We start from the raw sequence: 12,169 nt of genomic DNA, 5'->3' as shown, positions 1-12,169 counted from the left end.
CTGGGAATGCTGTCTCTTCTTCACTGTCTGCCTCAACAACAGGGACATGTTCAGAAATCTGCAAACCATCCTCCTCCTCATCCCGAGGAAGCTCAGGAAGCTCAGAACCAGGCTGAGCCACAACAGCTCAACCAGAAAATCCTTGTCCTCATCCTCAGAGGTTTCACAGGCCTCAACAGTTTCCCCATTAGTGTGATTACTTAATGAAATAATAACGAAAATTTTGTTACGTCTGCAGTGGCTCAGGTCCTTCCTAGAGGGTCGTACCCAGAAGGTGTTGATGGGGGACAACTGCTCGTCCTCACAACCATTGTCTTGTGGGGTCCCGCAGGGTTCAATACTGTCCCCCATGTTGTTTAACATCTACATGAAGCCGTTGGGAGAGATCATCCGGAGTTTCGGGGTGCGGTGTCATCTGTACGCAGATGATGTCCAACTCTGTCACTCCTTCCCATCCACTACTAAGGAGGCTGTTCAGGTCCTGAACCGGTGCTTGGCCGCTGTGTCGGACTGGATGAGGGCGAACAAATTGAAATTGAATCCAGACAAGACAGAGGCACTCCTGGTCAGTCGAAAGGCCGAACAGGGTATAGGGTTACAGCCTGTGTTGGACGGGGTTACACTCCCCCTGAAGACGCAGGTTCGCAGCTTGGGTGTGATCCTGGATTCATCACTGAGCCTGGAGCCCCAGGTCTCGGCGGTGGCCAGGGGAGCATTTGCACAGCTCAGGCTCGTGCGCCAGCTGCGCCCGTACCTCGGGAAGTCTGACTTGGCCACGGTAGTCCACGCTCTGGTCACATCCCGCATAGATTACTGCAACGCGCTCTACGTGGGGCTGCCCTTGAAGACTGCCCGGAAGCTTCAGATGGTCCAGCGTTCGGCAGCCAGGTTGCTAACAGGAGCGGCACTCAGGGAGCATACCACTCCTCTGTTGAGCCAGCTCCACTGGCTGCCAATCTGCTACCGGGCACAATTCAAGGTGCTGGCGTTAGCCTACAAAGCCCTAAACGGTTCCGGCCCCACTTACCTCTCCAAACGCATCTCCACCTATGAACCGACGCGGACACTAAGATCTTCCGGGGAGGCCCTGCTCTCAGTCCCGCCTGCGTCACAGGCACGGTTGGCGGGGACGAGAGACAGGGCCTTCTCGGTGGTGGCCCCTCGGCTATGGAATGCCCTACCCATTGACATCAGACAGGCCCCTTCGCTGCTGGCGTTTTGGAAGAAGGTTAAGACCTGGCTCTTTGAGCAAGCGTTTGGCTAATCAGTGCAACTGAACATAGGAAGACGGTAAAATTGAACATAGGAATGGCACAAGGATTACGAGAATGGATTTTGCTTTGTTATCGAGGCATCATGAATTGATAATAATTGTGTATTTTGTTATTGTGTATGATGTGTTTTAACTGTTATTGTTGTGATAATTTACATTGTGTAAACCGCATTGAGTCACTTAATTAGGCTGAGAAACGCGGTATAGAAATAAAGCAAATAAATAAATAAATAATACGTCGTAATAAGTTATGACATGGACCCCTTATGATATTTTAGAAACACTTTAGTAAGTAGATTTGAAACTTTTTTTTCATTGATCACACACCCTTATTTGGTAATGAATTGCTCTCCTCACCTCCCCCACAGTGCCTTTGCAAGGACCAACTCTACCCTGCCATTGGCTTTTTCGGGAAGGGCTATGGAAAAAACAATGAACCGATCCGGGGCTATGTGCTGACGTACTTTATTGCAGTGGGCTTCATCCTTATTGGTAAGAATTTCAAGGAGAAGTCCATCTCGTTGGACTTGGGATGAGCGAAATATAAGATTATGAACATCATATTGAAGTGAAACCCCACTGAATCCAGGCTATGAAACGGAATAACACAAATTAAGCCATTGCTCTGTGTGGTGAATCTTACCTAGTAGGCTGAGAAAGAAGCCTGGATAACAATAGGGCAAAACTCCATTTTGAGAGTGTATGCCAGGGAAGCAGCCATCTTGAGTGAGGATAGCTAGAAGATGGAAAGAGTTTGAGGTCTCCTGGGATTGGGAGGAACCAAGCCTTAGGAGGGAAAAGATTTCAGCTTCTGCGGAGGAGAATTGGGAGCTGGTGGGAGAAGAAGCGTTTTTGAAACTGGCTTTTCAGAGAGAGAGCGTCTGTGTCAGGCAGGGCTGATTAGCTGACAGGAAGGGTCAAGCAGCAACCTGATTTCTTGTGGGAGATAGCACAAGGGATTAGCTCTCTAGACTGAGTTAGTTAGCTGGGAGAACTCTGGGAGAGTTAGCTGATAACTCAGGAGACTACCTAGGTTAGGTTAGTCAGTAACTCATTGCTATTTCTCTGAAGTAGGGTGAGGGATTTTTGGTAACCAGCAGCTAGACTGAGTTAGTTAGACTGAGTTAGTTAGCTGGGAGAACTCTGGGAGAGTTAGCTGATAACTCAGGAGACTACCTAGGTTAGGTTAGTCAGTAACTCATTGCTATTTCTCTGAAGTAGAGTAAGGGATTTTTATTAACCAGCAGCTAGACTGAGTTAGTTAGACTGAGTTAGTTAGCTGGGAGAACTCTGGGAGAGTTAGCTGATAACTCAGGAGACTACCTAGGTTAGGTTAGTCAGTAACTCATTGCTATTTCTCTGAAGCAGAGTGAGGGATTTTTGGTAACCAGCAGCTAGACTGAGTTAGTTAGACTGAGTTAGTTAGCTGGGAGAACTCTGGGAGAGTTAGCTGATAACTCAGGAGACTACCTAGGTTAGGTTAGTCAGTAACTCATTGCTATTTCTCTGAAGTAGAATGAGGGAATTTTTTTTGTAACCAGCACCTATATCCGTTTGATTAGCTCTGTATGCAACTAAGTGAAGAAACTTAATTCAAGCAACCATCAAGCTATAGTTCACTTTTGTAACAAGTCAAGCGTTTTGTGCCTCTCAGAAGGAGAAGTTAGTTGTCTGTTTTTATAAATAAATCTTTTTCTATTTACCTTTCAATAAGGTCTCTATCGTTCCTCAATCTATCAGTAATCCTTTGTGATAATTCCAGCCTCCTAATACCACAGAAAGTTCTCATATCTAAACAGTCATTCGGGGAGTTAAGGGGAGAGTTGTGTTGGCAGAGAAGGGGAAAGTTTACCTCAAAAACTCATTTTAAAAATGAGTTGGTGGCAGCATTAAACCAAAAAAAGACTGAAGCAGTGTTCACTCTACCATTACACATATCTATATAACATCATCTCGCTACCATACTATTGTCCAGTAGTGGTATATTGCATATAATCCTTCACAGCGGGGTTCAACTGTGAGATACTTGATGTAAGATATCTTGCTTTTCATTATATTGGTGGCAAGCGGTGTGATTTATACTAGTATATAACACGCACTTCTTTATCATTGGTGCCAGTGGCGAGGTTGATATCGTACACTTCATAATATTCTGCTTTTCCTTAATCAGCGGAATTGAATGCCATTGCTCCCATCATCTCCAACTTCTTCCTCTGCTCCTATGCGCTCATCAACTTCAGCTGCTTCCATGCCTCCATTACCAATTCGCCAGGTGAGAAATGGCATCATAGTAGTATATGAGTGTTATCTATTTATTAAATTTATACCTTGTCTTTCTCCCAGTATGAGATGCAAGGTTGCTAGTACTAAGTCAGTGTGGTGTAGTGGTTTGAGTATAGAATAATTCTCTAAATCCCACATGGATGGATGCCAACTGGTCTCTCTGTGCCATCCTTGCAGGTTGGAGGCCCTCCTTCCGGTATTACAGCAAATGGGCAGCTCTGTTTGGGGCCGTCATCTCAGTGGTCATCATGTTCTTGCTCACCTGGTGGGCCGCCCTCATTGCCATTGGAATTGTGGTGTTCTTGCTGGGATACGTGCTCTACAAGAAGCCTGGTAGGTAACTGATATTATTAGCAACTCACCTATTGGGTCTGGAGAGGTGGTGAAAGGATCCTATCTGCAGCAAGGAGCAAGGTACAACTATGGCGGGGTGGTGGGTTCCATCTTGTGGTGGGTTCCATCTTGTGGTTGGGTTTCTTCTTATGGTATTTTCCATCTTGTGATTGAATTCCATCTTGTGGTGGGTTCCTTCATAATGGGATTCCATCTTGTAATAGGCTCCTTCTTGTGCTTAGTTACTATCTTGTGGTTGAGTTCCATCCTATATTGGGTTCCATCTTGTGTTGGGCTCTATCTTGTGTTGAGTTCCATCTTGTGTTGGGTTCCATCTTGTGTTGGTTTCCATCTTGTGGTTGGTTTTCATCTTATGGTGGGTTCCATCTTGTGGTTGGGTTCCATTTTATAGTAAGCTCCATCTTGTGTTGGTTTCCATCTTGTGGTTGGTTTTCTTCTTGTGGTGGGTTCCATCTTGTGTTAGGCTCTATCTTGTGTTGAGTTCCATCTTATGGTGGGTTGCATCTTGTGGTTGGGTTCCATCTTATAGTAGGCTCCATCTTGTGGTTGTGTACCATCTTGTGGTTGGGTTTCATCTTGTGTTGGACTCCATCCTATGTTATGTTCCATCTTGTGTTAGGCTCTATCTTGTGCTGAGTTCCATCTTATGGTGGGTTGCATTTTGTGGTTGGGTTCCATCTTATAGTAGGCTCCATCTTGTGGTTGGGTACCATCTTGTGGTTGGGTTCCATCTTGTGTTGGGCTCCATCTTATGTTGTGTTCCATCTTGTGTTAGGCTCTATCTTATGTTGAGTTCCATCTTATGGTGGGTTGCATCTTGTGATGGGGTTCCATCTTATAGTAGGCTCCATCTTGTGTTGGGTACCATCTTGTGGTTGGGTTCCATCTTGTGTTGGGTTCCATCCTATGTTGTGTTCCATTTTGTGTTAGGCTCTATCTTGTGTTGAGTTCCATCTTACGGTGGGTTGCATCTCATGATGGGGTTCCATCTTATAGTAGGCTCCATCTTGCGTTGGGTTCCATCTTGTGGTGGGTCCATCTTGTGGTGGGTTCCATCCTGTAGCAGGTTCCATTTTGTGTTAGGCTTTATCTTGTGTTGAGTTCCATCTTATGGTGGGTTTCATCTTGTGCTGGGGTTCCATCGTATAGTAGGCTCCATCTTGTGTTGTTTTCCATCTTATTGGACCTTCCCAATGTACAAGAGGAAGACAGGCGTTGGCACAAAACCCTCAATGGAATATAAGCTGATGCACTGGGGAAAGGCTGGACCCCAAACAAAGCAGAAATTGCAGAATAATTTCTAATTTCTAAAAAAATACATACTGCCATGGGTCAATGCTATAGGCTTTTGGGATTTGTGTAAACTGAAAGAGGGCCACAATCAAGAAATGCACAACAGGAAGCATTAAATGGAGAACATGCGATCTGATCTTTGTTTACTGTCTCTCTCCAGTTGTGAATTGGGGCTCCTCGGTGCAAGCTGGTTCCTACAACATGGCCCTGAACTATTCTGTTGGACTTAATGAGGTGGATGACCACATTAAAAACTACAGGTAAAGATAGTACCGAATCCTCATCCACATCTTCATTGCAACATCAGCTCTACCAGATGCCAGTCCGTTTCCTGTGAGGTGTCTTGAAGGCATGCATGCACACAAGATCCAACCTTGGTCCCTTTCCCTCAAATATGATTGTTATGGTTGCTTGGGGATGCTGGGAGTGTCAGTCCAAAGAGAAGGCCCTCCCTTAAGTTCAGAAGGACTGTCAAGGGATACTGGATGCTGTAGTCTCTATTTCAGAAGATGGAACTGACAAACCTGTGAGTCTTTCCTGCCGAAAGAAACCCTTCCCTCTTTCCTTTTCAGACCTCAGTGTCTGGTCCTGACTGGCCCTCCCAATTTCCGTCCAGCTCTGGTGGATTTCGTGGGCACCTTCACCAAAAACGTTAGCCTGATGATCTGCGGAAATGTGTTGGTTGTGAGTATTTATCATTGCAGGATAGTCAACAGCTTCTCTATCTCCGTCTCTATCTCCATTGTCTCTGTCTCTGCCTCCATCTCCATGTCTGTCTGTCTGTCTGTCTGTCCATCCGTCTATCCACCCACCACTTATCTATCTATCTATCTATCTATCTATCTATCTATCTATCTTCTATCTATCTATCTATCTATCTATCACTTGTCCATCCATCTCTCCATCCATTCATCCATCCATCCCTCCATCTCTCAATTCATCTCCTATCCATCTGTCTGCAGGATAGTCAACATATTGTCTATATCTATTTGTCTGTCTTTCTGTTTGTTCGTTTGTCCATCTGTCCATCTATTTGTCCCTCTACCCACCTACCTACCTGTCTGTCTTTCCGTCCATCCATCCATCCACTTCTCTCTCTCAATCTGCCTTCTTGTCTGTCTCTCTATCAATCCATTTATCCATCCATCCATTTATCCATCCATATATCCATCCATCCATCCATCCATCCATCCATATATCCATCCATTCATCCATCCATCTATCCATCCATCCATATATCCATCCATCCATCCACCCACCCATTTATCCATCCATCCATCCATCCATCCATCCATCCACCCATCCACCCATTTATCCATCCATATATCCATCCATCTATTTAATCTATCTATCATTTATCCATTCATTCATCTATCACCTATCTACCTGTCTGCAGTATAGTCAACAATTCTCTATCTGTATCTATATGGCTGTCTGTCCATCTGTCCGTCCATCCATCCATCATCTGTCTACTTATCTGTCTTATTTATCCATTTGCAGGACAGTCGACAATTCTCTATCTATATGTCTGTCTGCCCACCCTCTATCTATCTATCTATCTATCTATCTATCTATCTATCTATCTATCTATTATTTGTCCATCCATCTGTCCATCCATCCATCTAATCCATTTAATCTATCATTTAGCTATCCATGCATCCATCACCTATCTACCTGTCTGCAGGATAACCAAGAATTCTCTATCTACAGCAGGGGTCTCCAAACGTTTTGAACAGAGGGCCGGGGGGGGTCACAGTCCTGCAAACTGTTGGGGGGCCGGATTATAATTTGAAGAAAAAAAAGAATGAATTCCTATGCACTCTGCACATATATTATTTGCAGTGCAACCCCCCCCCCCCAAAAAAAAACAAAAAACAAAAACCCACACTTCTATATAAATAAAAATGTAATGTTCGTTTGTGGGATTAACAGAACTCAAAAACCACTGGACGAATTGACACCAAATTTGGACACAAGACACCTAACAACCCAATGTATGTCCTTCACACAAAAAAATTGATTTTGTCATTTGGGAGTTGTAGTTGCTGGGATTTATAGTTCAACTACAATCACAGAGCATTTTGAACCCACCAATGATGGAATTGAACCAAACTTGGCACACATTTCTCCCATGACCAACATAAAATACTGGAAGGGTTTGGTGGGCAGTGTCCTTTCGTTTTGGAGTTGTAGTTCACCTACATTCAGAGATCATTGTGGACTCAAACAATGATGGATCGGGATCAAACATGGCACAAATACTCAATATGCCCAAATGTGAACACTGGTGGAGTTTGGGGAAAATAGAATCTTGACATTTGGGAGTTGTAGTTGCTGGGATTTATAGTTCACCTACAATCACAGAGCATTCTGAACCCCATCAACGATGGAATTGAACCAAACTTGGCACACAGTTCTCCCATGACCAACAGAAAATACTGGAAGGGTTTGGTGGGCAGTGTCCTTTGGTTTTGGAGTTGTAGTTCACCTGCCTCCATAAATCACTGTGGACTCAATGATAGATCTGGACCAAACTTGGCACTGATACTCAATATGTGAACACTGGTGGCGTTTGGGGGTTGTATTTGCTGGGATTTATAGTTCAGTCAAAGAGCATTCTGAACTCCACCAATGATGGAATTGAACCAGTCTTGGTACACAGAACTCCCATGAACAACAGAAAATACTGGGTTTAGTGGGCATTAACCTTGAGTTTTGGAGTTGTAGTTTACCTGCCTTCACCACGCCGGCGTTCCCTGGCCACGCTCACCCAGTGCCGCTCCATCAATTGCGGACACCCTCTGCTCCAGCCGCTCTGCTCTGCAGAGGACCCACCTGGGAGGCTTCTCCCTCCCACACAGGCAGAGCGGCCGGAGCAGAGGGTGTCCACAATTGGCGGAGTGGCACCGGGTGGGAGTGGCCAGGCCAGGCCGTGCGGGCCGGAGAAATGCCCTTGGCGGGCCGCATATGGCCCACAGGCCATAGTTTGGGGACCCCTGATCTACAGTATATCTATATGTCCATCTGTCCATCCATCACCTATTTACCTATCTGCCTTACCTACCCATCTACAGGGCAGTCAACAATTTTCTATCTATATCTATATGCCTGTTTGTCCATTCATCCGTCCATCCATCACCTATCTACCAATCTGCCTTATCTACCTGTTTGCAGGACAGTCAACAATTCTCCATCTATATTGATATGTCTGTCTGTCCATCCATCTGTCCTTCTGTCCATACATCATTTATCTACCTATCAGATAGATAGGTAAATAGGTGATGGATGGATGGATGAACATACCTATCTGTCTTATCTACCTATCTGCACTGGAGTCAACAGATTTTCTCTATCTATCTATCTATCTATCTATCTATCTATCTATCTCTGCCTACCTGTCCATTATTATTATTATTTATTACTTGCACTTATTGACCGCCGCTCTCAGCCCTAGGGCGATTCGTGGCGGTGTACAAAAACATAGAAAAGACGGTTTACAGTAGGTCAAGACAGCACAACAACATTCTACTACTACTACATACATAACAACTACTTATACTAAAAATCCGCTTCGTCTTATCAAGGGGTCATAATCAATCTCATAGTCATAGTCCATTCCGGTCATCATTTCCAATAACGTAGCACTCAATTGAAGGCCATCTCGAAAAGCCATGTTTTCAGGCCCTTACGAAAGGCCATGAGGATGAAAGGTCCATCCATCCATCCATCCATCCATCCATCCATCCATCCATCCATCTATCTGTCCATCCATCCATCCATCCATCCATCCATCTAACTGCCTCCCCGCTCTCTCCAGCCAGCTATCTACATGTCTTGCCCAAATCCAATTGCTAGAGTAACTATTGAAATTGGAAGTGACCCTTGGGTAGATGTAAAGCTTTGATTATTTCCCTCATGTGTGCTGGAGACCATCCATCTTCTTCCTTTGTTTCTCCTCCATCTTTTCTTCTCCAGGGGCCATGCAAACAGGTCCTCCCAGAGCTCCGGCTCGCTTCCAAGGGCCATGTCAAGTGGCTGACCAAGCGGAAGATCAAGTCTTTCTACACGGAGGTCTTGGCGGAGGATTTGAGGGCTGGCGTGCAAATCCTGATGCAGGTGAGCTCATGAGGAGGACCTCAAAAGGCCAAAGAGAAGGAGATCTTCCACCTCTGTTGCGGCTTCTCTTGAGTGTGCTTAGGGTTCGGAAGCAACTAAAAGTTGAGCATCTTCAATCTGGAAATAATCAGTTATGGATGTGAAATATATTGTCCTTCTCAAACTATTTCTTTGGTGAAGGCCTCAGGTCTTGGAAGAATGAAACCCAACATCCTCGTGCTTGGATACAAGAAGAACTGGCAGTCAGCTCATCCACAGACAGTAGAAGAATACATTGGGATCCTCCAGTAAGTTGGACAACGGGATGGTTTCATTGATTTGTTTATGACCTCTTTGATATGGAGAAGTGGTTCCATATTTCACACTTTAAGACACAACCGTTCAATGCTAAGGCTTCCCGCCAAAATGGAACTGTAGAAGAGAGTCTACTGAACAAGCCAGTACCGGACGCATACCAGTACCGACATCTGTTGAGTCTTTTTCTGTCTCTCTGTGTGTATTGTGTTCCAGCGATGCCTTTGACTTCAAATTCGGGGTGTGCATGATGCGGATGAAAGAGGGGCTCAACGTGTCGCGGCTCATGCAAGCGCACAGTGAGTATCAGATGCTTCTCCTTCCCAAACTACATTTCCCAGAATTCTGTGCTCTCTCAGTCTCTTTCCCAGCTCACTCAGCTCATCCCACCCTGCTGCTCTCCTCTCCTCATAGCGAGAGGAATGGCAGCCTTTTTGGCTTTGCCTTGCTGGGCCTTTTGGATTCTCTGCCATAGGACTCTTCTCCTCCCCAAACTACATTTTCCAGAATTCTGTGCTCTCTCAGTCTCTTTCCCAGCTCACTCAGCTCATCCCACCCTGCTGCTCTCCTCTCCTCATAGCGAGAGGAATGGCAGCCTTTTTGGCTTTGCCTTGCTGGGCCTTTTGGATTCTCTGCCATAGGACTCTTCTCCTTCCCAAACTACATATCCCAGAATTCTGTGCTCTCTCAGTCTCTTTCCCAGCTCACTCAGCTCACCCCACCCTGCTGCTCTCCTCTCCTCATAGGGAGAAAAATGGCAGCTTTTTTGGCTTTGCCTCGCTGGGCCTTTTGGATTCTCTGCCATAGGACTCTTCTCCTTCCCAAACTACATTTCCCAGAATTCTGTGCTCTCTCAGTCTCTTTCCCAGCTCACTCAGCTCATCCCACCCTGCTGCTCTCCTCTCCTCATAGCGAGAGGAATGGCAGCCTTTTTGGCTTTGCCTTGCTGGGCCTTTTGGATTCTCTGCCATAGGACTCTTCTCCTTCCCAAACTACATATCCCAGAATTCTGTGCTCTCTCAGTCTCTTTCCCAGCTCACTCAGCTCACCCCACCCTGCTGCTCTCCTCTCCTCATAGGGAGAAAAATGGCAGCCTTTTTGGCTTTGCCTCGCTGGGCCTTTTGGATTCTCTGCCATAGGACTCTTCTCCTTCCCAAACTACATTTCCCAGAATTCTGTGCTCTCTCAGTCTCTTTCCCAGCTCACTCAGCTCATCCCACCCTGCTGCTCTCCTCTCCTCATAGCGAGAGGAATGGCAGCCTTTTTGGCTTTGCCTCGCTGCGCCTTTTGGATTCTCTGCTATAGGACTCTTCTCCTTCCCAAACTACATTTCCCAGAATTCTGTCCTCTCTCAGTCTCTTTCCCAGCTCACTCAGCTCATCCCACCCTGCTGCTCTTCTCTCCTCATAGCGAGAGGAATGGCAGCCTTTTTGGCTTTGCCTAGCTTGCTTGCGCTGAAAAGGAAACTGACTTCCGAGCATTACAGAAGTCAAACGAAAAAGTATTGGTTGAGTTTTGATTCTTTACAAATTAAATACGACTTATGATGTTAAAAGGAAGATTTGTACACCCCTGTTTTTAAGATGTCCTCTCCTTTCTTCCCAGTCAATCCCGTTTTTGAGCCCACGGAGGATCCGGAGAAGAACGGTAACACGCCATCGGTAGCCGGCACATGTCAGTCCCTGGCAGGTTCATCTTTGCAAACGCAAACATCTGTGTCTGGATAGAATCATAGAGTCATATAGTTCGAGGGGACCCCAAGGGCCATCTAGTCCAGCCCCATTATTCTTGCAGGCAGGACAACACAATCCAAGCCCTCCCAACAGATGACCATCCACCCTCATTGACATTAGTAGGTTCATGGAGAAATGGGGCTATAGAATCAACGGCTCATACTCCCAAGGGCTATCCAATCCAGAGCACAATCCAAGCCCTCCCGACAGATGCCCATCCACCCTCATTGACATTAGTAGGTTCATGGAGAAATGGGGCTATAGAATCAACGGCTCATACTCCCAAGGGCTATCCAATCCAGAGCACAATCCAAGCCCTCCTGACAGATGGCCATCTGGCCTCTGAATCATAGAACCCTAGAGTTGGAAGAGACCCCCAAAGGCCATCCAGTCCAATCCCGTTTTGCTATGCAGGAAAAGCACAATCAAAGCTCTCCCAACAGATGACCATCCAGCCTCATATATAATGAAGAATCATGGGACAATCAAAGCTCTCCCAACAGATGATCATCTAGCCTCATATATTATTAGGCATATAGAATCATGGTACAATCAAAGCTCTCCCAACAGATGACCATCCAGCCTCATATATTATGAGGTTCATGAAGAATCACGGCACAATCAAAGCTCTCCCAACAGATGACCATTCAGCCTCATATATTATGAGGTTCATGAAGAATCATGGGACAATCAAAGCTCTCCCAACCGATGGCCATCCAGTTTCATATATTATTAGGTTCATGAAGAATCATGGGACAATCATAGCTCTCCCAACAGATGACCATCCAGCCTCATATAGTATTAGGCATATAGAATCATGGCA

General features: G+C 45.6%; 1 protein-coding gene across 3 annotated transcripts in view; it reads left to right on the top strand.

The window, feature by feature from the left end:
- Nucleotides 1-12,169, top strand: part of SLC12A3 (solute carrier family 12 member 3) — a 43,780-nt gene that overhangs the window by 20,092 nt on the left and 11,519 nt on the right. The window contains exons 12-20 of one of the 3 annotated variants that reach the window (XM_067471000.1): nucleotides 1,642-1,765; nucleotides 3,444-3,545; nucleotides 3,734-3,889; nucleotides 5,364-5,463; nucleotides 5,776-5,887; nucleotides 9,179-9,319; nucleotides 9,500-9,606; nucleotides 9,830-9,912; nucleotides 11,219-11,260. In XM_067471000.1, the coding sequence (XP_067327101.1) occupies nucleotides 1,642-1,765; nucleotides 3,444-3,545; nucleotides 3,734-3,889; nucleotides 5,364-5,463; nucleotides 5,776-5,887; nucleotides 9,179-9,319; nucleotides 9,500-9,606; nucleotides 9,830-9,912; nucleotides 11,219-11,260 (967 nt within the window). Of the gene's footprint in view, nucleotides 1-1,641; nucleotides 1,766-3,443; nucleotides 3,546-3,733; nucleotides 3,890-5,363; nucleotides 5,464-5,775; nucleotides 5,888-9,178; nucleotides 9,320-9,499; nucleotides 9,607-9,829; nucleotides 9,913-11,218; nucleotides 11,288-12,169 lie in introns of all 3 variants that reach the window. The other 2 variants (XM_067470999.1, XM_067471001.1) reach the window with 2 other exon arrangements.

The sequence above is a fragment of the Anolis sagrei genome, chromosome 8 (genome assembly GCF_037176765.1).
Source record: "Anolis sagrei isolate rAnoSag1 chromosome 8, rAnoSag1.mat, whole genome shotgun sequence".
Taxonomy (NCBI): Eukaryota; Metazoa; Chordata; class Lepidosauria; order Squamata; family Dactyloidae; genus Anolis; species Anolis sagrei.
Note: the sequence above shows the minus strand (reverse complement) of the source record. Positions and strands in the feature narration are given on the sequence as shown.